Source organism: Sycon ciliatum, chromosome 1 (assembly GCF_964019385.1).
Source record: "Sycon ciliatum chromosome 1, ocSycCili1.1, whole genome shotgun sequence".
NCBI classification, from domain to species: Eukaryota; Metazoa; Porifera; class Calcarea; order Leucosolenida; family Sycettidae; genus Sycon; species Sycon ciliatum.
The window spans coordinates 8,237,035-8,261,071 of record NC_088643.1 but is presented as its reverse complement, the minus strand read 5'-3'; the positions used below and the strand labels follow the sequence as shown (position 1 = coordinate 8,261,071).

The window sequence follows — 24,037 nt, the reverse complement described above, 5'->3', positions numbered from 1 at the left end:
GTCTGGGCCTGACGATCTGTTGTTGTTCAGCCTGGTGATACTTTGCTGCAGCTCTTCAGTCGTAACAGGTCGTTGTAATGGCCTTGGCTCTCCGACAAAGGGTTCCAGGATTCCGCCACCTGGCACGCTGAATTGTTTACAAAAATGGCCTTTGATAATATCAACGGACTCCACTGCATTGCCAACAATATGGCCATCGACATCCTCAACAACTGGTCTTGGTTCTTTCTTCCTTGTCAACAGTGCAACAGCCTTGTACATTTGGGCTCCATCCTTCTGCCTCTCCACTTCCTCTGCCATAGCATCTAGTCTCCGCTCAGCATTCTCCCTGCAGCGTCTTCGAATCTCATGCGATATACGGTTTCGCTCTTGCTTGAGCTGTGCGGCCTTGTCATTGCCGACGGTATTCATAATACGGAGAAGCAAATCCTTCTGTGCTTCCGATAATGCATCAATCTCCGGGTCCAGTGTGCAATGCCTATTTCTCGGCTTGTTGGCATATCCCACTGCAGCAGCAGCAGCAGCAGCCTGCTTGATGGCACTCATAACTTTGCTGAGGTATTCTTGGCTCGATTCATCCGCAGAAGGCAGTGGTAACATTCTCTCCACTTCCTTACGGTACTTCTGTTGAGCACCAGTGCTCTGCACTAGTTTTGGCACATTGAATTGTTTCTTAGCAGAGGAGACCTTTCGTGCTACATCATGCTTTGCCATTATCCCGTAGAGTCTGTCGAGCTGGATGTCGGCCACAACCAAACGATGGTCTGTGGAAATGCAAATGCCTCCGTAGCTCCGGCTGTCCCTCAGCAGTCGCCTTTGCCCTTCTCTACACACGACATAATCAATCTGGTTGTAGATTGGTACAGTCTTTCCAGAACCCATGTCTCTCCGATATCCTGTCCAAGTGGTCTTGTGGCGTGCAGCATGCTGGAAAGTCGTGTTGGCAAAGTATAGCTTGTTCGACTCGCAGAAGTCCACCAGAGTCTGTCCATTGATATTCCTTCGGCCACGTCCATGACTTCCAAGCGATGACTCTCCCGCACGTCGAGTTCCAACTTTGGCGTTGAAATCACCAATAACATAAAATAGTGTACAATTTCGAATTTCATCATAAGCTTTTTGGAGTGCTGAGTAAAACAAATCCAGCTCGTCCGCCGATTGAGCACACCTCGCAGCAGTTGGAGCATAAACGTTGATGATACCAATATCGGCTCTTCCGGCGTTCCGTCTGTTTCCTTCGAGCCTGCCGCCATGACCTGTTTTCAAAATCCCGCTGAACGTAACGACGGCCACACGGTCTGAAACCTGCCAAAGCCGGTCGATATTTCCTGTGAAGCGTGAGGAGATAGCGAAGCCCAAACCATAATGCCGACACACAGGAGGAAAGCTAATGAGACGATAGCCGTCGGCTTCAGTATCCAGGTCCTTCACCAACTTCGTTTCTTGAATACAACAAATATCAACTCTGTAGGAATTTAATCCGCGTTTCAAACATTCCTGCTTCACTTTCGACGACAACCCTCGAACGTTGAGCGTCGCTATCCTAAGTGGCGCTGAAGAACGCCTTGGTTTACTGTTACAGTCCATTATAGTTCCGATAAATACAAACCCCTTCGAAGAGAGAGAGAAAGCGTAACCTTCCTCAACCAAACAAATTTATGATTTAATAGTTTATTATTATGGTGCACGCAGTCATCAGCAAACCCTCAGATTCACTTTAAATTCTTGCAATGATCCAGAAGTCTTCACTGAGTCGGGAAGTTGTAGCCACGAACAGTAGCCCTGGAAGAATGGCGATCTTGTGAATTGCGTTGACTTGGCCTTGGGAAGAGACACTTTGTTTCTGGTTGAGCGGCCCGAAACAAACCAGTTTTAAGGCTTTATATGTTCAGGAACACAACCCAAGAGCATTCGATGACCCAATATACAGAGGCAAATTAGTCGGCGTTGCTGTAACGAAGTAGTCTGAGCTAATAGTACAACTCATTGGAGGGAAAGGAAGGTTTCCTCGAGAACAATTTTTTTTTTAGGTCGGTTTTCAGATCGTATAACTTACAAGGTTGACTTCGGTAAAACATGGTAGTAAGAGGGGGGGGGGGGGTATGTAGCTGCTACGAGTTGGATGCTTGTGTGATCATCATGCAACTAACTTGTAGGGCAACGTGAGGGGACCGGAGCATGAAACATACAAAAGTGAGAGGAGGTCCTGTGCAAAGCAGATTCACCAGATTTCATGATCAGCCCCAATTCTCACCTCCACCTCCATATGTGCTGTACGTCGCCGATCTGCTCGACCAGGCGCCATTCACAACAGTGCCAATGGTCACGGCATACGAGCCGGAACCTATGCCACTGATGCTGTACGGGAAGCTGTTGGCAGTCAGACTGCGGATCTCCTGCACTGGCATGAAGTCCTGTGTGCTGGCGTCATAACGGTACACTGTTATGATGTATTCAGCACCAGGTACAGGTGGACCAGCTGGAGCATTCACGACCATGTTACCTAAATCACACAAACACACACACACATACACATACACACACACACCGCGTGTATAAAGGACTAGAGAAAAAAGTCACCACCAGAACTCAAACGAGGAACATAATCCATTCGAATTTCTGTGACCAAGAGACTGTTTGATGTGCAAAATGATGCATGGATATGATAAATGGCTACAGTGGAGTCTTCACATTTTGAGACAGATTTAGAAAATCAAATTCATCTAATTACCTGAACGTTTATAGTCAATACACATGTCATTTCTGTGTTGCCACTGCAAGTCATGCACATACTGAGAGAGGCACGGTAACGACTATACCAATTCTCCATAAAGGCTTACCGACAGCTTGCAGTGGAAACGTGAATGGAACATTGACCAGACTGGGCTGACCACCGTTGGACAGCGCAGCCACTTTCACTTCATAGCTGCCGTCCGAGTACGTCCCGGGTACGACATATGTCGAGCTTGACGTGCTCGTGCGGCTGGTTCTCCAAGTGTCTCCGACGCGACGGAAAGAGATCTCAAACGTGCCGTACTCGGCTCTCTGGCTGGCACTCAACGCTGGAAGGTTGACTGTTATTTGGCTCTGGCCTGGCCTGACAGCTTGGGCTGTGATCAGTTGACTGCCATACTGCAACAATGGTGCTGCACCTAAACACAAAGGAGCAACGGCCACAAGAAAATTCACAATTTGTATCGCCTCACAGAACACGCACTAGGGGGTGCGCACACACACATACAAACACACACACACACATACACTCGGAAACAAACACACGCGATGCACAAACAGATGGGAAGACAGATGCACAAACAGATGGACACACACCATGTACCATGTATACGCCCGTCGCAAGAGAAGCACACAAATCTGCAAATGCACTGGATGTGCACCCACAAATTTTCTCTTATAGCAACGATAGCGGATCTGATTCTGAATGAAACAGATCAAGACAAGCGCCAGATAACTGTCTAATCCACACAACTGGTGAAGCCATGTGAATCGATCCCCAATGCACACTTGGTCTACACCACACAGAGTACATCGGAATAGGACGGCCAAGACAGATACATATGCACACCCTACACTTGCTGGGGTAACCAGTATAGACAGCACGCTGCTTTGATAGAAGCAGACACTAGATGCACTAGTACCTTGAAGTGAAATTGGAGTTAGTTTACCAACCAGCCTCTGCAATTGAGTACTGGGAACCCAGGGCCAACAGATATACCAACAACCTCAGCCATGAAAGCTATAATTATTATAGTTACGACACACTGGATTGTGGAGCCGAAACTAGTCCAACTTCCAAATGCTTTGGCAAGAAGGTAGACTTTCGACAGGTTGGACAGGCGGACACACACATCCACACGCACTTGGCTAGTTACAACCCAAACACTGGAGAGCCATACCGTATACTCATAGGCTCGAATAGAAGCCCGAGGCTCTATTTTGGCGTGGGATGGGGCTCTATTCTCGATAGGGAGAGTATCTTTTTTAATTAAAAAACATCAGCTATGCCACGCACTGCTGCTGCTGCTGATTATAGAGTAAGGGAAGAAACATCCGCGCACACCATCACAGTTGATGAACTGAATGATCTTGGCTGCTCAATTATAGCCCTAGGATAGAATATGAGGCAGGGATTTCCTATCGGACGCCCTCCGACAGATTTGAGCTTTACGCAGAGGGGAGCTTGTATTCACGAGCGCACGTTACACGTCACAATCAGTGCCAGCCAGGGCAGCTCGGGGAAATGCTAAATACACCAGGGTGCACCCGACCCATAGGCAAACAGAATATGGCAGAATGGGGTTAACATACCAGCATTTCCAAATGTAGTGTACTCGGATGACCGTGATGACAGGAGCCCAGCGGACGACGCTGCAACAACGGATGTACCGTAAGACCCGGCGCCAACATTGCCAATGCTGTACGGGAAACTGGTAGCAGTCAGACCGGGAACCCTCTGCTGCGCAACAAAGTCCATACTGTTGGGGTCGTATTTGTACAGCGTGATGATGTATTGAGGAGCGGCCGGTCCACCTGGAGCTCTAATCTCGTAGTCGCCTGCAATACAAAACAAGCAGTGTTTGGAGTGTATTGATGTCACTTCCTTTCATTCCTATCTTATTATACCAAAAGGAACGAATTACAAAGAATTCACACCAACAAAAATCATACAGGTACCTCTCAGGACTCTGGTACCCATAATAGTGACATAACACTCCGGTATTACCCCCCCCCCCCCCCCGTGCAACCCTCATTCATGCTTGTCATCAAAATTACTGAACCTCATTGCTTTCCTGACACTGCACACCAAGTCACCACAGATGGTAAAGGTCTTATGTTCACCAGCCATGAATATTGTAGTGGCTGATAGTAGTATGCACAAGTCAGATTAGCCAGTACTGTCAGATGACATTGTTCAGGAGTTTCAAAAAAATGCAGCTGCAATTTATTTATTTCATTTTTAGGCGGGGGGGGGGGGGGGATCGTACTCATGCTATTGAGTATGGCCACGTTTTGATCATGGAAATGTGAATGGCTCAGCAGAACAAGGGGATTGAAATATTCCACAATTAAACCTTTTAACAGATTCCAACCTGCCAACTCTACTCAACCAGACCAGCGCCATAACACCAGGCTAGACTGCGATCTTGGCAGCATGGCGGCCGACACTCACCAAATCCTCGCAACGGGAAGACAGACGGAATGCCCGACAGCTTCTGGTCACCGCCCAGCGCGTCTACCAGCAGCTCGTAGTTGCCATCCGGATAGGTTCCGGGTAGAGTTGTCGACGCGAGGGAACTACTATATTGGTGGGTTGTCCAGTTCCGACCACCGAATGGCCGAATGCGTACAGCAAATGAACTGAACTGAGCACGTTGGGCACTGCTCAATGCAGGGAAGTCAACACGCACTTGACCAACTCCTGGGCCAGCTGATAGAACCCTAATACGCGACTGCGGCAGTATATCCGGTGCGTCAGCTAAAGCAGTAGAGAAAGAAAAGAAAATAGACAGAACACCATTCACAATAGTCCCCTCTAGCTCCATTCTGTCTTCTCTTTCACAATAGTCCCCTCTCCATTTTCGTCTTCTCTCCTCTCCCTAGAAACTCTCATGGTGCGCAAGCTCGCGGTAACGCCGAGACCACAGGTTGGCATTGTTGCCTTGCCTCGCCAGCATAGGTTCCTTCTTGGAGCCCCTACTCTTCCCATTGTTGTGTTGTCCTGCTACATCTCTCCCCTCTTCTTACGATAAGGTCGCGTCTTCAGTAAAATAATAATAATAATACACACACACTTGAGAGGGACGAAAAGTGTTTCTTCTGTAACTCTGAGTTTCACGGTTTTAACCGATCATCAGACAGCAATAATAATAATAAATAAATAAAAAGAACAGACTAGGACCATGTGCACAATCTGCCATGTCATGATGTGTAAAGTGGTGGCAAACGATATCAGACCTAGGGGACGTAAGTACTCCAATCAGGCACAGTCCTGAGGGCGCGTTCAGACTAGCGTGAATCCCGTCAAACCGTGAATGGCGATAAACCGTGAAGGGCATTCACACTACCGATAAATAACGTTACCGGTACGTAAGTTTTGCAGCTCTCACCGCGGCACTGGGAAGGGATTTTCCCTTTTTACAGCCTGAGCACTTTTTTACAGCCGGAATGCAGTTACCGCCGCAGCAACCGCGGCAGTAAAACCTTTCCGCCGGTAACGTGCCAGTAACGTCACGTGATCAAATCACCTTGGAAACTTTCCCATTCCGTCACTTTTTATCGGTGGTCTGAACGCGCCCTAACGCTAGCGCTATACACACCGGACGGTATGATGGGCGCTGCACTGCTTTATTCGTATCGCCGGACTCCGCTCTACGCAATTGTACCTATCTATACAGGGCACAGTGCTCACTAGAGGGTTGGCAAAATCCAATATCATCACAGGGACTATGGATAGACCCAGCATATAACAATTACACGTAGTTTGTGATTAGTTTTACTTACCTGCTTGGAGAGCGAAGAACTGCGCGCTCCTTGTGGATTGGTCACCATCTGGTTCAGTTGCTACTACCGTAGCAACATAATAACCTCCGCCAACACCGGTGAAGCCATAGGGAAAGTCAGCGGCATTTAGCTGCTCTGAAACCTCATTCTGAACAAATGAGCCGCTCCCAGCATCATATCTATACAGATAGATTGTGTAGGAGTGGGTTGGGTCAAGTACTTGGCCAGAAGGTGCACCCACTTGTATATTAGCTGTGGCAAAAGAAATGCACGCAACACACACACACACACACACACACACACACACACACAAAAAAGTCACGGTTCGTGTCAGACTCGGCTAGAAGCCGAGTTTTCCGCATCTGTAGGAACACCACCACCCTTCAAGGATCAAGGCGCAAATGCAGATCCTAAAGCGGTGCGAGGTGAGTAGATCAGCTCACCAGCAAATCAGACCATTAAAAGCACACATTATTGATTAATCAAGCAGCTCATTATTATCCTTCCACTGCTCATCCATTGACCAAGCAATTCGAAGCCACCATATCACTTTTGGTCAAAATATAACCTGAAGATAATTGAATAAAACGTCATCGCTCGTGACTTGCTTACCCGAAGATGGCACTGTGAACGTGACCGGCACATTTGTGATGGAATCTCCATTGCTTCCCTCAGCACGAAGTTGCAGCTGGTAGACGCCACCCGTCAGTGTTAGCTGGTGTGTCGTGGCAGTGGTGCTCAGCTGCTCCTCTTGCCATGGGCCCGATCCCAGCCGCCTGTAGCGCAGTATGAACCTGTTGTACATGGCCAGCTGCTCTGGAGTCAGCTGTGGCAGATTGATTTGTACCGTGCCCAGCATCACTTGCACCATATTACCGGGATACTGTAAAAGGGTGGGTGCCACTGCAGGAAACATTCGTCAACCAAGCATTACATTTAGAACCACTCCTGAGGCCTAGCCGGACTTTGACGTATGCTTCATTATACGAGGGATGCATGTAGTGTGCAAATAGTGCTTGAAACGCCGTGGGGGCAGAACGTAGAACACACACACACGCACGCACACGCACACGCACACACACACACACACACACACACACACATACACACACACACACACACACACACACACACACACACACACATCAGTTCACTCATGGTGGGATCCACTGACCTGATACAGACTGGCTTAGAAAGAGCGTGAACACCGTCCGTACTCCACCACTACTATCCCTAGCATCCACAGTGCTAACATAATGGCCACAGGTTGTGTTGTACACGGTGTAGGGAAAGTCCCCAGCGGCAAGGCCACCTTGCTGGAAGAAGACGTCAAAGTCATTTCGGCTCGGGTCGAATGCATACACACGCAGTGTGTACTCGGGAACTGTGGAGTCCCTTTGGTTGAACGCCACAACCATCGATCCTAATGAACACACATGCATGCACATGAATACATACAAACACACACACACACACACACACACACACACACACACACACATATTACACACATGTGTGCACAAGCATGCACACGCATGCCGTACACCGTGAGCAAGCGAGCAACGACAAGCAAATGATATCACCTAAGAATGGATGAAAAGAATCTGCAGAACCATGAACAACATCACCTAAGAATGGATGAAAAGAATCTGCAGAACCATGAACAACATCACTTAAGAATGGATGAAAAGAATCTGCAGAACCATGAACAACATCACCTAAGAATGGATGAAAAGAATCTGCAGAACCATGAACAACATCACCTAAGAATGGATGAAAAGAATCTGCAGAACCATGCACAGCATCACAGCAAGTGAGTGCGCATCATCCTTGATTGTGTCTGCCCGTAAAAACTATCATCTTTAAAGTTCACTTCACTCTACAGGTAGAATAATTGTTAACACAAGCATCTGCATGCCGCACTCACACAACGAGCAACCAGTTTGGGGAATAGGAGGGTTTGTCAATTGCTTTGCCAGGCTCCGAGTGAGTGACAGCTTAGAGCTGTGTGAATGTTGAGAAAGAAATCCACTGCCAATGCGGGCACAGCCAGAACTGAAATCAGGAACAGCGGACTTCGGACAACAATGAGCGCATGAGAGTTTGTTGGGAACAGAGCATGCGCCTTTTGTGTTTTAACATCTTTTGCGAGTGCGCAAAAAATCATTTCTCACACAGCAATGGTACAACCAAGTCCCTCGTTGACGTTGCTCAGAGTTTCATGTTTGAAAAGCACTCATCTGCTGTCTTATATGGGTTTTTTAAACACGAAACTCTGAGTAACGGCAAAGGAGAGGACTTGGTTGCACCATTGCTGTGTGAGAGTTGTATCACGGGCTCCTTCCACTGGTGGACATAGAGCACTATACGCAGCCTGAGTATCCTATACACATTGATCCTACATGAATATAAGTTACAGCAGGTGATTGATCAAAGACTTACCAAGGCCTCGCACTTCAAACGGGATGGGATTGCTGAATCGAACCCGATCACCTCCCACAAGGGTTCCAAAGTAGCTGACTTCATACTGACCATCGCCCACGAATGGAGCCAGCAACACAGATGTGGCAGCAATGGGAGCTCGAGCTATCCTGTTGGAGCGGCCTACATTGCCCCAGCTCAGTATCCAGCCGGACAACGCTTGCCTCTCGGCATCCGTAGCAAAGGTGGGAAGAGTCGCCGTGATGCGACTGAAACAGCTCAATATGTACGAATGCTGGATGAAGTCGCCAGGTATGATGGGTGAGAGCACTAGATAGACAGACATGGGCACACACACACACACACACACACACACACGTACACACACACGCACACGTACACACATACACCCACGTACACACACACATACACCAATGTACACACGCGCGCGCGCGCGCGCGAGCGAGCACGCGCACGCGCACACGTACACACACAAGCGCGAGCACGCACACACACACACACACGCGCGCGCTCGCTCGCTCGCACACACCAAACACACACACACACACATAACATATACAGACAAGCACACAGTCATATACACACATAACACATACAGACAAACACATTCAAACCTGATGTCATCAGTCATGCTGCTACAGGGAAATGTTCGCTAAACACAACAGTGTGGATAAAATGCCCCTCTATAGATATGTGCTAAATGAGCCGAAGATGGTTCCCTCATACCTCTGCTCTGCACGCAGAACTGATGTGCGTAGTTGAAAGATGACGTGCTCCCCTCCGCATTGGTAAGGCCAAAACGAACTTCATACACACCATCAGCGAGATCTTCCGGTATTGGCACAGGGGAACTGCTCACTCTCAATCTAATCCAGTCAGCATTGCCTGTTGCAGCTCGGTATTCCATCACATACAGCTGGTCAACCGTTGGTTGCACCGGCAATACTGGAGCGCTGACGTTCGCACGGCTCACGCCGAATGTGACTCCGACACTGGAAATGATCGGACGGGCTGCAGTTTGCCAGTCTGGCACTACGGTGGTACCTAGCCGGCACAAACACACAGCAAGAAGAGAACAAACTAGATGAAGACACAAACTGGGGGAGGGCAGAAAGAAATCCAAAGTCACAAAAGAGCAGGTGAAGCGTTTCCTAGCCTTTCTAGATAGCTAACACAAACAAAGTTAGTCACGGTATACGGTAATACGTGTGCTTTATCTGGAATATCATGTACTGAGGCCTCACCAAATGTGGGCATTCTGCCCTCAGTAATGCGACCAGTAACCTGAACCCTCAGTAATGCGACCAGTAACCTGAACCCTCAGTAATGTGACCAGTAACCTGAACCCTCAGTAATGTGACCAGTAACCTGAACCCTCAGTAATGTGACCACTAAGGCCATGGTAAAATTATCTTTGATTCTCAAGTACGCGCGCACCGATTTTTGGCGGCGCACCGACGATTTTTTTATTTCTATGCATGAATATGCGTGCATGAAAAACGGTCAATGCGAAAGGCATGAATCCGGGAGTAGTAAAATACCGGTATTTTTCTACTCCCTGGCCTGGATAATAAAATAATTATAAATTAATTATGAACCTGTGACGTACACATGTGTGACCCTGTCTTTGGAAATATAAAAATTGTGGGAATTAAAATAAAAATCGCTCGCTCGCACCGATTTTCACAGGCTCATGACCTGAGAATCAACTTTATTTTTTACCATGGCCTAACCTGAACCCTCTGTTGTGAAACCACAAGTTCTCGAGAGTGAAAGGCCTTCTCGCTTGTGACATTGTGTTCGTTCCAATGCAGTTGTATCCCGACTCCGCCGTACTGCTGATGTTTACGACGTGGTATACGCTACAGGCGCTATGTGCGGTTTGCTGTGTGCGCTGTACTTGTATGTGGTATGTGTATGCTTTTCTCATATACGCTGTCATTTTCACGCTATAACTACCTGGTGGTTTTAGTGTTATTCATTCATTCATTTCATTGTTGTTAGTCGATGGAAGTGAAATATACTGTTGAGAATAAATAGTTGTCCTCGTGCCGTGTGGGGTCGTTCGTTCCTGACACTTTAGAGAACCAGAGGGTTCACAACACCCTCAGTAATTTGAACTGACCATAGACAACAGATACTTGACTACATTGGAAATTCTGCAAATCCCTACCTTGATAGCCATTGCTTGATTGGAGAGTGAAGATGGTGGTTCGGGTGCAGGGCTCCACGGTGGAGATCTCATCGACCCGAAATGAGTGAAAGCCACGGCTCAGCCCGGTGATGGTGTGTGGGAACTCGGATCCCTGCAGGTCAGTTGTGCTCAACACATTCCAAGCAGAGGAGCCTCCCTCACCAGTTCCCAGCTTTGCAGCAGTTACTCGATACATGGTAGATGGTCCGCCACCGAAAGCTTGGATGGTAAATGATGCTGAGCAGGAAATACACGCAGGCACAACTCAGCTCATGTTCCTACACTTGAAGACATGCAGGCACAACTCAGCTCATGTTCCTACACTTGAAGACCTCAAATCAGTGAACTAGTGGCAACTGCAAGTACAGAGTTGGTGAATGAAATCCGATCGCTGGAGTCAGGTCTGCGCTCTGCACCAGTGCAAACGCTCTCTCTCACACACAGCGTCAAGCCTACGTCGATAGAAGCATCCAGTGACACAACACAAACGATAAACAAACAGAGCACAGGCAATGCAAAAACCTGGTCAGCGTTGAAAGAGCAAGACGGATTGTGAACTTTTGAGTAATTCGTCTCAATGAAGTAGCCCAGCGCAATTCTTTTTGCCACTCTTTGTTGTACTCTCCCCCCCCCCCCCCCGTGTACAGCAAGAGCGGACATGTGGACTGGCCACATCTGCATGAAAGCTCCGTTAACACTGCCGCGGAAGTGCCAATAATAATATAGTAAGCCACAGCGAAGTCTGTACACGCAAAGAACGCAGCATGATGGCTCGCACTACAGAATACGGATACACGCATAACGGCTTACTGGGAAAGGGCACGACGAACGTGAGCGGAGGCGAGAATGCCGACAGGCCGGTCTGAATTCTGTACTGAGCTCTTGCCTGAACAATAGAACCTGGTCGCAGATTGTCAAGCGTGGCCTGACGGCGACCATCCTGAATCTCACGACGCTGCCATGCCTGTCCTTCATAGTTGTTATCCGCGTTAGCAAAGCGATACTCCAAATAAGGTAGAGTAGCACCAGGCAGCGTTGGCAGATTGAGAACGGCAGATGTTGTAGTTAAATTAGAAACCGGAGGCCGAGGCCACACCGGTGTTCCTATGCACAACAATCACATCAGAAATCAAAAAGGAAACGGAACAATAACACAATAAGCATAGGTGCTCTGCTCACTACTGATGCCACCCCCACGTAACCCACGCACGCACACACGCATGCATGCACGCACGCACGCACATGCACGCACACACCTCAGACCTCAGACCTCAGACATGCCCATCGCGGAAGCGATGATAGCGAACAGCTATGTTAGACATAGCAACTTGTGCTGGGATTACACCATTCAACAGCTTGCAAGGCTGATGAATTGACGCACACACACACACACACACACACACACACACACACACACACACACACACACACACACACACACACATGCGCGCGCGCGCACACACACACACACACACACACACACACACACACACACACACACACACACACACACACACTGATCTGTCACTCAATCCAAACCATACGCAGCGATGTCATTCATACGACCTCCATTATAAGCGCGGAACACCTGGTATGAGCTATTTCCATCAGGCAGTTGGATAAACTCGGGAGAGGACACGGCATTCAAAAGCTCGGGCGATGTGTGCCTCGTTATTCTTGGAGAAGCCCCTGGGTAGAAATCGCGGGAACCTCAGAATGGGCTAAACAGTAAGAGCAGCGAGACAAGGTAAAGGGTTCGAAAAGCCCCGGCACTTCTTACCAGCTGCCGATGTTTGTCTCTGGACCGTGCCGCCCTCAAGCGTTTCGCCACTGTCCGTTCGATTGATCAGCTGTGCCTGAACATCACTGCTGGCTGGGAGGCTGGTGATCACCACAGTGGACACTTCTGCCTGCGTCTGTTCCGAGCGAATCGTAATGACCTGCCAGGTAGAGTACGGAGTGTCACTGTCCTGAGGCTTGTAACGGTAGCGGATACTGACGTCCTGTTCCGATGTGCCCGGAACGACCAGGCCAACTCGACTGGGGCCATTAAGGTAGTCAGCTGCGGCCTGATCCGGAAACGCAGGTACAGCTGAAGAAGGAGAATAGGCAGATAGTCCGAACAGCATGGCCAGTTTCATTACATGTCATTCCATACCAATACCCACACAAAGGAGAAAAATAAATGTTACATCTTACTTCCTCCACGTAATTAAAATTGTCGCTTCCCAGAGCGATTTTTCAATTATATTTTTTCCACTAGAAAGGCAAAGAGATCAGCTAGAAATTGAAGCAGGGTATTGTCGACGGATCAAGCTTTATTTTGTGGCCTCCCGCTTCGCTGTTCTTGCAGCTAAGATCAACGTCTTCAATGGAGTTTGAGGCAGACTCTTCAGCACTCAAAAAGACGCTGAACAAGACGCGCGTTCAAATTCAGGTCATGAAACTTCGTTTTCAAGCACTCCGTGCCTCCAGGTGGCAGGCAATGACCCCAAAGTACACTGTAACGATCTTTCAGCGGGATAGGGTAAGCAGTTCGACACCTTCTTTCTTTGGCAAACGCTTCGCTGATTCTGTTGGTGTTTTCAGACCTGGTACCTTCGCAGTAAAATGCGCCACACGTAGCGCATTTTAGGAATTTGAGAACACTTTGTTCTTGCCATCGTCAACTTCAGCATTTCGAATTCAGGAGAATACCAGGATTCTTATACCTGAGCTTGAAGTCTTGATAAGTGCCCACACGAACGATGTGGGCCAGCACGAACTCCAGAATAAAGACACGTCTACGCACTGTGAGACCACCACGGCTTCAGTAACAAGTAGACATTGAGCAGGGTCGCACCAATGTCCAAACACAGAAAACAGGGATTCCGACACGCCGACTAAGACGAGCAAGTCACAAACATTGCGATGTGCAAAGCGACAATTTTAATGACGCAGAGGAAGTAGCTTCTATGACTTGACACGTGATCATCCACTAGGCGAAGTTTAGACCCAGCACCAGTGCGATATCCGCCCTTCAAGGTCTAAGCAAGTCATCAGAAAAATGCCAAACAGCCAAGGTGTACAGATCGGTTAGGAGAGTGATACTGCCAATTTTCCACCATGGAATCTCTGTTCTTGGCTCTTTCCTCATGATTTACCACTTGACAGTTCACAGCGGAGGATCTTTTGGACGTTGGCTCCAGTATTTGTCAGTATGAGGTTTGGCACATGTTGAAAGGTTCAGTTCATCTAATAGGGTGCCATGTACACAAATGTAGACACAATGTGACACAATGTAGACACAATGTGACACAATGTACACACAATGTAGACACAATGTACACACAATGTGACACAATGTAGACCTACCGTTTGAGAGTGTGCTGAACTTAAGAGCAGACGACGGCAGTGAAAGTGGCTTTTCGCCGACGAGAAACTGGGCAGTCACCTCGTACTCCGTATCGCCCGTCAGGTTGGCTAGCAAGAGCTCCGGCTGACCGGGAGCATCTATCGATATGATCGCCCAGTCACCGTCGCCTGCGCCGGACACAGGGCGGTAGCGAACCAGCATACGTGTGGCATCGGTACTGCTGAATGCTGGCAGCCGCAGGACGGCACGGGTCTGGGTCTTGCGAAGAAAATCAACAGGGTTGCTCCCCCAGGTGGGTGCAGGTGCTGCAGGAATACGTGACAGAGTGCAAAGCACAGACATTATCAACAGGGAGATGAGAAAGTGAGAAAAAAATCACGGTTCGCTTGAGACTCTGCTGAAGGCCGAGTTTTCCGCATCCGTAGGAACGCCACTACCCCCAAGGATCAAGAGAAAGTGAGAAGTCTGAGTGATAATGGAGGGCTAGCACATGGACTCGGACCACAGATGTCGGTACAGAACTGTATGAATCCAACCACACGTTGTGAATCCCAGCAACGACTGAAAGAAAGTGCTCAGAAGAGGATACTGGGTCAGAGTTTGCAGAAGAAAACCAGTCATACCGCAACTGAACCGAGCTAACTTGAGTCAACTTACCAGTACGAAACACGGCGGACAACTCCGTAACTGGCTCGCCCAGCGCATCCAGGCCGATGGCGCGCACATCATACGTCGCTGCAGATATGGCATCGGGGACTGTGAACCAGTCGGGCTCAGATGGGACGGTGATCGTCTGCCATGCGCTTGCATCGTGTCGGTAAAAAAGGATGGAACGGCCGCCTAGCCGTACTCTCCGTGCGGTGATAACAACTCTCCGATAGTCCACACCGTAAGTGACGACATCATTCCGTATGCTGGGCAGAAGTGCTCGCGGAAAGTAGAAGCTCAGGGCCGTAGGATCCATCTCGTTGATTCTGAGACTATCCCAGCGCCAGACAAGAGTTCCTACACCCCAAATCCGTTCGCGCACACGCGCGCACACACACACACACACACACACACACACACACACACACACACACAAACTTAGGAGAGGGGATTCAAGATCTGCCAGATACAATGATCAAAATTTAATATCGGTTGCTTGTTAGGTATACAGGATTTCTTACAAATCATCGCCGAAGTTGCAACCACTATTTCATACAGGCTTTGTTGCTCAAAATACCCAAGGGGGTCTCTCGGGTGCAATATGTCGCTAGTACGTGCGCACTTTGTGTCTCAACTGGACCCCACGGGACACTCGCAGGCACACTCACACACGTGCACGAACACATGCGCTACGCATGTATATCCACTTGCATTTGTGTATGCATGCTTTGCATGGGTGTATGTGCGAGTACGTGTGTGTGTGTGTGTGTGTGTGTGTGTGTGTGTGTGTGCGTGTGCGCGCATGCACGTGTACGCCGCGTGCAAGAGTGTTTGCTAGTGTATACGTACGTTGCGTGTGTGTCTGTGTCTGTGTGGAGGGGTGGGGAGGAAGGGATATGCAAGTGTGTGCGAATATTCAGTCAGTGACAGTAAAACCTTACTGTCGGTTCTAGGCTGGATTGTGAGCGGGGCGCCCCAGGCTGACATGTTTGATACAGAAATGAATCCTCGCGCACGGACTTGGTAGCGGCGATCTGGAATCAAGGAAGTCAGAGAACGGACAGAACCTCGCAGCGAGAGCCCTCCAAGTCTGGACCAAGCTGTCCAGGTGCCATCCGACTGCAAGTATCGCTGATCAATCACGTAGCGTGGAAAGTGCGCGGGCATAGTGGGAACGAAAATATCAACACCTGTCGGTGACAGGGAGCTGACATTGTACGCTGGCTTGCGCCACACAGGGGAATCTGAAAGGAAACAGAAATGGTCACAAAACAGCATCTTGGGTGTCAAGAAACAGCAGCAATATACACCGCTGGCTCTGCTTTATTATGCCCGATTGCACCAATGCTGGGCAGCAATGTACAGTCAACTTCGCTTATAACGACACTTGGCGGGGCATCAAAAAAGTTTCCTTATTCGCGAAGTGTCGTTTTTCCCAAAATCTCATTATATGTATTACAGTTGGAAGGGACTTTCCTCTGGGCATGGAAATGCTGTCGTTATTCGCGAATTGTCATTATATCCGCAGTCGTTATTAGCGAAGTTGACTGTGTGCCTGCTCAGTTACCAAGTGTTTTTGTGTTGTCAATGACTCAATGTCCATTGCTGAGAACAGCTATTAGATACTTTGGCCGATATTGCAGAGTGATAAAATGAAATTAAAAAGAAGAGGATGGCAAACCCGTGAGACTAGGTTTTCTGCTTGATGCGCCAGTGTGCTCACAGTTGGTGTATACACTTGTGCTACGGCGAGTATGTGCATGCCTATGCGTGTACACGGGCCAATGAGCTGTGTGTGTGTGTGTGTGTGTGTGTGTGTGTGTATGTGTGTGTGTGTGTGTGTGTGTGCGTGTGCATGTGCGTGTGTGTGCGTGTGTGTGTGCGCGTGCGTGTGCGCGCCTGCGCGTGATGTTATTTATGCTGTCGCAGTATCTGACAGTAAAACACCTCGTTACCTTGGTGGACTGTTAGTCATAACTCGTAACTTATTGGTCCTTTCTCTTTACTCAAAGTACATGTATGGTACTTTCTTGTCTCTATTGACCAGCATGGCACCTACCTACTCTCAACAACGCACAAAATCTTCTACGAACCTGGTGCAAGGGTCCGAACAAACAAGCCCAGAGTCTGTACTGGGGACTGCGGCGGGTTGAAGTAGACGGGTGCGTTGAGTCGATACTGAGTGTCCGGCCGGAGGCCGATGATCTCATGCTCGGAGGCGTAGGGAGCTCGCTGGTATCCGTCGTTGTTACGCTCATCCCTGGTGATGTCACCGTCACCATTCCTGTCGAAATAATACTGAAGAAAGAGACCTTGCACTGTAGTATTGACTATGGGCTGTCCCACTGGGTGAAGCTGAACCGTGATGGAATTGGCTGTAGTTTTGGACTCCACCCAGCTGTCTTCGCGCCAACAGTATTGCTCTGGAGTGAAAACAAAAAGAATGCCACGCACGCGAGCAGAGAATGCAGAGTCTCCAATGATTCCACGTGCCTCTGGGAGATTTAATAAACGTGGCGTCGCATTGAATGAAAAAAAGAATGCACATGCACATCCAAAAGTAAGTACCAGCGAGGAGTGATGAAGACACGAGACATGCACAAGCTAGTTATCATGTACTGATAACACTTGGGTCACATGAAAAATCCGGTGGACAATCGAGTCATGTGTGAAGCAGGTCACATGATGCACAAAGAGCAACAGGTCATGTGACCTATTTTCAGTCAAAGAGATCGTGCCATGTGACTCATCATGCCAATTCGCAGTCTCTCTCTCTCTCTCTCTCTCTCTCTCCGTCTTTTGATGTGCCAGGAGATGTCTACAAAATTTAATGATGTGAGCAACTTTCTAGAACCCTCACCTCAAACACTCTAAAACATGGTCTCTTTGCTGCATACGTAGCTTGAAATGGTCACCAAATATTCAGGCATGGCCCGTTATCAGGGTGGAACAGAAACTTTCTAGGAGACAAGAAGTTTATATCGAAAAAGGTTCGGGCTTTGTTTAAATCTGGCTTTGTAAATTTATTTTTCATTGCTGTATAAGGTTCGGCCTCATTTCCCCGGTGCTGCGCACACATCCACAAAGGACGAAACAGTTGTGTCCGCAGAATGAGTAACGAAAAAGTACAAATTTTATGCTCTTCACCATCATCATCATTAGGACTCAATACTAATGTGACTAAGAAATGCCACTTCAATTAGCTCAACAGCACAGAAACTGTCTAATGTATGGTTGCAGGGCGGGGGTTGCAGATACAACACTCACGTGGTTGGTTGGTTGTCAGTTGGAGAGTGTTACTGTACGCTGACTGTTGTTGCTGCAACGTACGCTCAGCAAAGCGCACATCGTATGCCGTGAACGCCTGCAGCCCGTCCAACCGGAAGAATCGGGTCGAGAACGGCGTCGTGCGCACCTGCCATGGGCCGGGCGGGCTGGCCATGCGATACTCGACGACAAGGAACGAATCGGCGGCGCCAGTCGGACTGACAGCCGGCAGGCGCAACATGAGTGCATTGTAGCAGTGAAGGGGCGCTGCGTACTGCTGCGATGGCCATACTGTACCACAGTGACATAGCAAACATGAACAAGTCGTCAGTCACCATGATCATCCAAGTGGCATGAAACCACAACCTTCTTCCTGTTGTCTCCACATAAAGTAGCACACCGTCCAGTCATGTAGAAAAGCACTATCACCTGTGGCATAGGCAACATACTTGAGGATAAAAGTTACAACAAACCCCATATTCAAAAAGGTTCATTCTTTAATGCACTTGTCTCCTGGTACCTCCCGTGGATGTTGTGACTGCTCCCAGGATGACATGAAAATAGCTAACCAGTGTACCTGCAGCACACTGTAGAGGCTGTGCGATTACGTCACCGTCCCAATGCAGTGAACTGTAGGCTAGTGTAGAGGCTGTGTGGTTATGTCATCATCTGAATGCAGTGCACTAGAGGCTATGCGATTACGTCATCATCTGAGCCAGGTTGCACTAAAAAGTCAAAGCACTGACATGCAAGCACATGCTTGAAACTCTAAATTCAATGGGGAACTTGTGGCACTGCTTGGCAGTGTTTGCCACTCAATTTGCCACTCAATACGCCCGAGGCACCTTTCAATTAACCTCTCATACATGTATGCTGTGTGCCACACATGGACAAGTCAACAGCAACAGAATAAAGTTATGCTGTCCCGTGGTTTCTTGTCATGCCGCCCATACCACACACCTTTTTGTTTGGCCTAATGAGGAAAAGGTACTCCCCTTTTTAACTCCACCAAACTATAATACAGTAAAACCTGTGACAAACGACCACCTGGCCCGGTTTGGGGCCAGAGAAAGCCGTCTTTAGTGACAGGTGGTCCTTAGTTAGCGGTTTTCACCGCACAACCATGAATGTGAGACCGTCCATGCCTGGCGAAGTGGTCTGTAGTGCCAGGCTGGCTGCTAGTCACGGTGCCGGTCTTTAGTTACAGGTTTTACTGTAATTACGAAGTTGAGGAGAAAATAATAGGAAGATTTTGCAATATAATTTTCTCCACTGAAGTCATTTTCCCCAATGTCAAGTCGCTACAGTCATATCTCGAGAGTATCTACAATCACAAGTGCAACAAATCAGGTGTCAGCTCAATGTAATGTAGCTAATACATGACGTTGTACATTCTCTGGCCACTTGGGCATGAATTGTGCCAAGTCCACGTGTGCTTTACAAGGCCTTGACAAGGGAGAGATTAATGTTCGCCGCACGGCACAACTTTGTGGTATCATCTATCGAATAATGCCCTGGAAACTCTCACAAATAAATTCCTCAGCATAAAAAGCACTGAAATAGAGATGAATCAAAAAATATATAATTATTATAATATATTCGTAGCCCCCTATTGCAGTAGTACAGTAGAGAACTTCACGTACATTGTTCCTAGGTCAGTTCCACGATACCACCCACCGCAAAGCTTCCAGCAAGGGTTTTCCACAAGAAATAGTTTGCTCTCCACTTCGATTCAATGGCTTGACTATTGTAAACTACACTGAATCGAGTCCGGAGTATGTTCAAAGTAGTTTTCAAACTCGACAAAATATTCCTTTCGGGATGCTTTTGGATGTTTACCGTAGCGTCACAGGTGTTGTACTTTGACCTCACAGAATTTGTCCACGTGCTGCATCATGCATGCAAGCACCAAAATTCAAAACGACAAAAGTGACGGAACGAGTAGCTAGCCTCTGGCCTGGGTCAGGCCAAGATAAAGCAAGATCGAGCTAGTTCTACACTGACTACAGTAGCTTTGGCTGTATCAGCTTTCTCCCATCGCAGGACGTAAGGATTTTGCAACAATTACTGCACATTTTTCCAATCTCTACTTTACCACAATTACCTTTAAAATTGTATTCACAGACTCAGTGGGCCCATTGTTAGTAGGCATATGCCTGTTTCGATTTCCACTACAAATAAAGTATACAACATATGCGTAATTACAATCATGTTCAGAATATTCCATGCACTTCTTCAGTGCAGTCCTTCTTCTGCCGGCCCACATACCAACCAAGTGTCACAATAGTATTGCTGCGATAGTCATTGCAGTTCACCAGGGTTCACACCGACACAATACAAAGCAGCACTGATGAGATCAAAGTATAGTATACCTAATGACGTTTGTCGCTTGCTCCTGCTGAGGCTTGCTTCTTGCTCATTCTCTACAACAGCACAGAAAGCGAACATGAAGGAAAGTTCAGTAAAAACGAGTGAGAAAGTTAAGAACCACGACGACAGTGCAATTGCAATGGTCTAACAAGTGCGCTCCGAAATCTCCTCGAAATAGCCCGTGTGAATGGCCTAGCATGGCGATGGAAACCGGCGGGATCGCTGCAGTGCTCAGTCTAGTCCGACGTTCAGGAGACCCGGAGGTGTATGAACACCATACTGGAATGAAATCCGCTATGCAACATTGCAGAACTGGATATTATACATGTATTCGAATTAATTTTGTCCAGCAAGAAAGCATAAGACAGTTAGCATGATCAGGATCCAGTCCCATTCATTTCAGGGAATGACTGAATCCGGTGCACTTACCGTTTGCACACGATATGGCTATCAACAGTAGACACAGCAGGAGAATGGGGAGAAACCCGCTCACGGGGCTCCTCCTCTCCATCGTTACAACGACTCACAATCGAACAGTTGGAGAGATTCCGGAAAGAAGAAGCTCCAAAAAACGGATTGCAAGAAAAGAATCGTTGCCTGTCCGACTTCAGACGGCAATGAAACTCGCAATCCAAAGTGAAAAGTAAGAATTCGTCCCAGCAGGTGCCCTCAATGATGTCTCGCTACAGATAATGTTGCCATAGCATACGCTGGCGCAGGTGACACTCTAGCTAGCTAGTAGGCCGGCCTATCAACATGATCAATGTGGAAGCGAGGGCTGCCGCCTTCGAGATTCCTAGCCAGTCGCACCGCAGGGTATTCTTATCACGTGTACTTGCGAAAATGCGCTCAAGCCTCGGCTCGGGGAAAACCTAGACCTCATTGATTTGGTCCTGCGGCGTGCTGGCTCGTCACAGTCATGTGGAATGCCAGGTCGGTTTCGTGCTGATTCGAAAAAGATCTGCTGTCGCGCCGACAGACTCCGACGAAATCTGAGTTGCGAAATACATGTACGGATGATGGCAGTGACAGGTAGCTGTTTTCGTGGAGATTCTATCCGTAGCGAAGAGTGGTACGACTACATGTATGTCTATGAGGTGATCATGATCTGAGAACGAGGATTGCGTGTCCTGTCGTGTCATGACCAGGGAAATGTTGACGCTGCGGAAACCGCCCAACATCTGCAGCGTCCGTGACTCTCACACACTGGCCGCCATGTTGATCATTGTTGCCAACTACAGCCAGTCGAGTCTACAGGACATGACTGTGCGAGTCTTGTACGTTCTGAGCTTTCGGGCGCATACTGTCTGTCGACTCGTGGTTACCTGCTCGCATAGCGAGAGAAAGGATGGTTGGAAAACTCGTGATAGAAAGCCCACGCCTGCACGTAGCCAGTAAAGTTGCGGACCACACACGCGAAACATAACGTATGTGGAGTCTTCAAAATATTATTATTCTATTTCTGAACATAGCCTCATACTGCAGACCACACAAACAGTCCATATTCGATCTGATGTGATCCGAAATGTCTGTGTGAAGGCGAAACGCCAACGAAGGAACAAGATCGTGGATTCCGTACTGGCCTGATCCGCCGTTTTATGCACTGAGATCAAACAGATCCCGCATCTACAGACTAGTACAGGGCATGTGCTCTTGGATCGTCGACCTGAACTGTGCCACTGCCACTGGGCATGGGATGCACTCGCTGAACGCGTGGGTGCTGGACATGTCGACGGTGCACTGACAGACGACAGGTTTATGAGACAGGTCGCGACCGCAGATCTGTGCTAGCAGCCACACTTTGCCTCCGTGGATGGATGGAGATCAGAGAAACGCCGCTACTTCCAGTGACAGGTGTGAAAGATTGTGGAGATGTTTCAAATGGTTACACTGTACCAGAGGTAGTGGTCATGTAAGTATGTGACAGTATCTAATTCTTTGCCTACAAGATTACTAATTTAGTGCAAGTACACGGCTACATGGTAGTACACCTATTTTCAGTGTTGGGATTTGTGGACACAAACTAGTCTTTGACAAAGATTTAGAAACTGCGCTGAACTTTCGTAGTATACAGACAAGATGTAGGTAGAGAGGCAACTACATGTTCCATTCGCTTCCATGCATGTAATTGGGCGACACCGCCCGTTTGGTTCTGCAAATTCAAAATAAGACGTGCCCCCCCCCTACCTATAATTATGTACATGTAACATACTTTAGTAGTGCTGGTTCTGGCTCAATACCTGCATGCATGACTGTTTACAACGTGAGAGACTAAGGTTGGGTGATCAGACAGAGTTGTGAAGGTATTTTTTGCAGGACTAAGGCCGTAGCTCCGGAGCTCCACATTATCTCAACCATATCTGGCTTATGTCACGTTTTTGAACACTCCACGTTGTTGTGGGTCACCCCGCTTTAATGTAACAATACATCCATGATGTAGACACGTGATAAAGATGGTATTTTTGCCCGTACAAGAGGCTTGAGACCCGGTCCTAAAATAAATGATGTAGACACGGTACACTACCAATTCCATACACAAGTCCACTTATCTGGAACGCTACTGGGGCTATGCTGCTACATGTCCAGTATTGTATGTACAGTCAACTTCGTTTATAACAACATTCGGCGGGGCATCAAAAAAGTGTCCTTATTCGCGAAGTGTCGTTGTACCCGAAGTCTCATTATGTATTACAGTTGGATGGAACTTTGCTCTAGCTCTGGGCATGGACATTCTGTCGTTATTCGCGAATTGTCGTTATATCCGCAGTCGTTATTAGCGAAGTTGACTGTACTACACGTAGTAGTATGTTGCCGTCTTTGGTATTTCAGATTTCTACCCCTGATTGTGTTACTAGTATAGCGCCTTATGTATGGATGTCAGTTTAAATTGCGATTCTAAGCAAAAATAAACTCGCGCAATGCAACGTGATCCATGATCTTCAAAGTCGCACGATGCGGGGTTTTGTTAGATTTGCTAGCCTACAAACCCCATCATCTACTCCCACCGGCTAGAGCCAGCACACACACCCGTGCCACCTTTCTCTTTGTCACCACTGTCACATGGAACTCCCTCCCGGCTGCCATTCGTACTGTATCCAGCCCAAAATGTGTTTCCGCTCTTGTCCGCACACACTTTGCTATCACCCGTTATGAGCCCTCTGGTTTCATTCCACGTAGAGTAGCGATGTCATAGAGCACTGTGTTATAATACTACCACCCCGCATCATTCTATTTCCTATTTT

At 48.1% G+C, this 24,037-nt stretch overlaps 1 protein-coding gene across 1 annotated transcript in view; it reads right to left on the bottom strand.

Moving 5' to 3' along the window:
- The window catches only part of LOC135808598 (uncharacterized), a 181,370-nt gene extending 159,929 nt beyond the window's left edge, over nt 1–21,441 (bottom strand). Inside the window, exons 1-19 of the mRNA XM_065321850.1 lie at nt 21,225–21,441; nt 20,798–20,848; nt 18,426–18,716; nt 17,252–17,581; nt 16,100–16,402; nt 15,168–15,515; nt 14,510–14,815; nt 12,936–13,247; nt 11,966–12,259; nt 11,135–11,392; nt 9,688–10,005; nt 8,962–9,270; nt 7,694–7,942; nt 7,132–7,422; nt 6,520–6,771; nt 5,189–5,494; nt 4,327–4,572; nt 2,841–3,152; nt 2,255–2,503 (exon numbers count right to left, since the gene is read on the bottom strand). Of these exons, the coding sequence (XP_065177922.1) occupies nt 2,255–2,503; nt 2,841–3,152; nt 4,327–4,572; nt 5,189–5,494; nt 6,520–6,771; nt 7,132–7,422; nt 7,694–7,942; nt 8,962–9,270; nt 9,688–10,005; nt 11,135–11,392; nt 11,966–12,259; nt 12,936–13,247; nt 14,510–14,815; nt 15,168–15,515; nt 16,100–16,402; nt 17,252–17,581; nt 18,426–18,716; nt 20,798–20,848; nt 21,225–21,306 (5,107 nt within the window). The 5' untranslated portion in view covers nt 21,307–21,441. The remainder of the gene's footprint in view (nt 1–2,254; nt 2,504–2,840; nt 3,153–4,326; nt 4,573–5,188; nt 5,495–6,519; nt 6,772–7,131; nt 7,423–7,693; nt 7,943–8,961; nt 9,271–9,687; nt 10,006–11,134; nt 11,393–11,965; nt 12,260–12,935; nt 13,248–14,509; nt 14,816–15,167; nt 15,516–16,099; nt 16,403–17,251; nt 17,582–18,425; nt 18,717–20,797; nt 20,849–21,224) is intronic.
- Between the last annotated feature and the right edge of the window lie 2,596 nt (nt 21,442–24,037).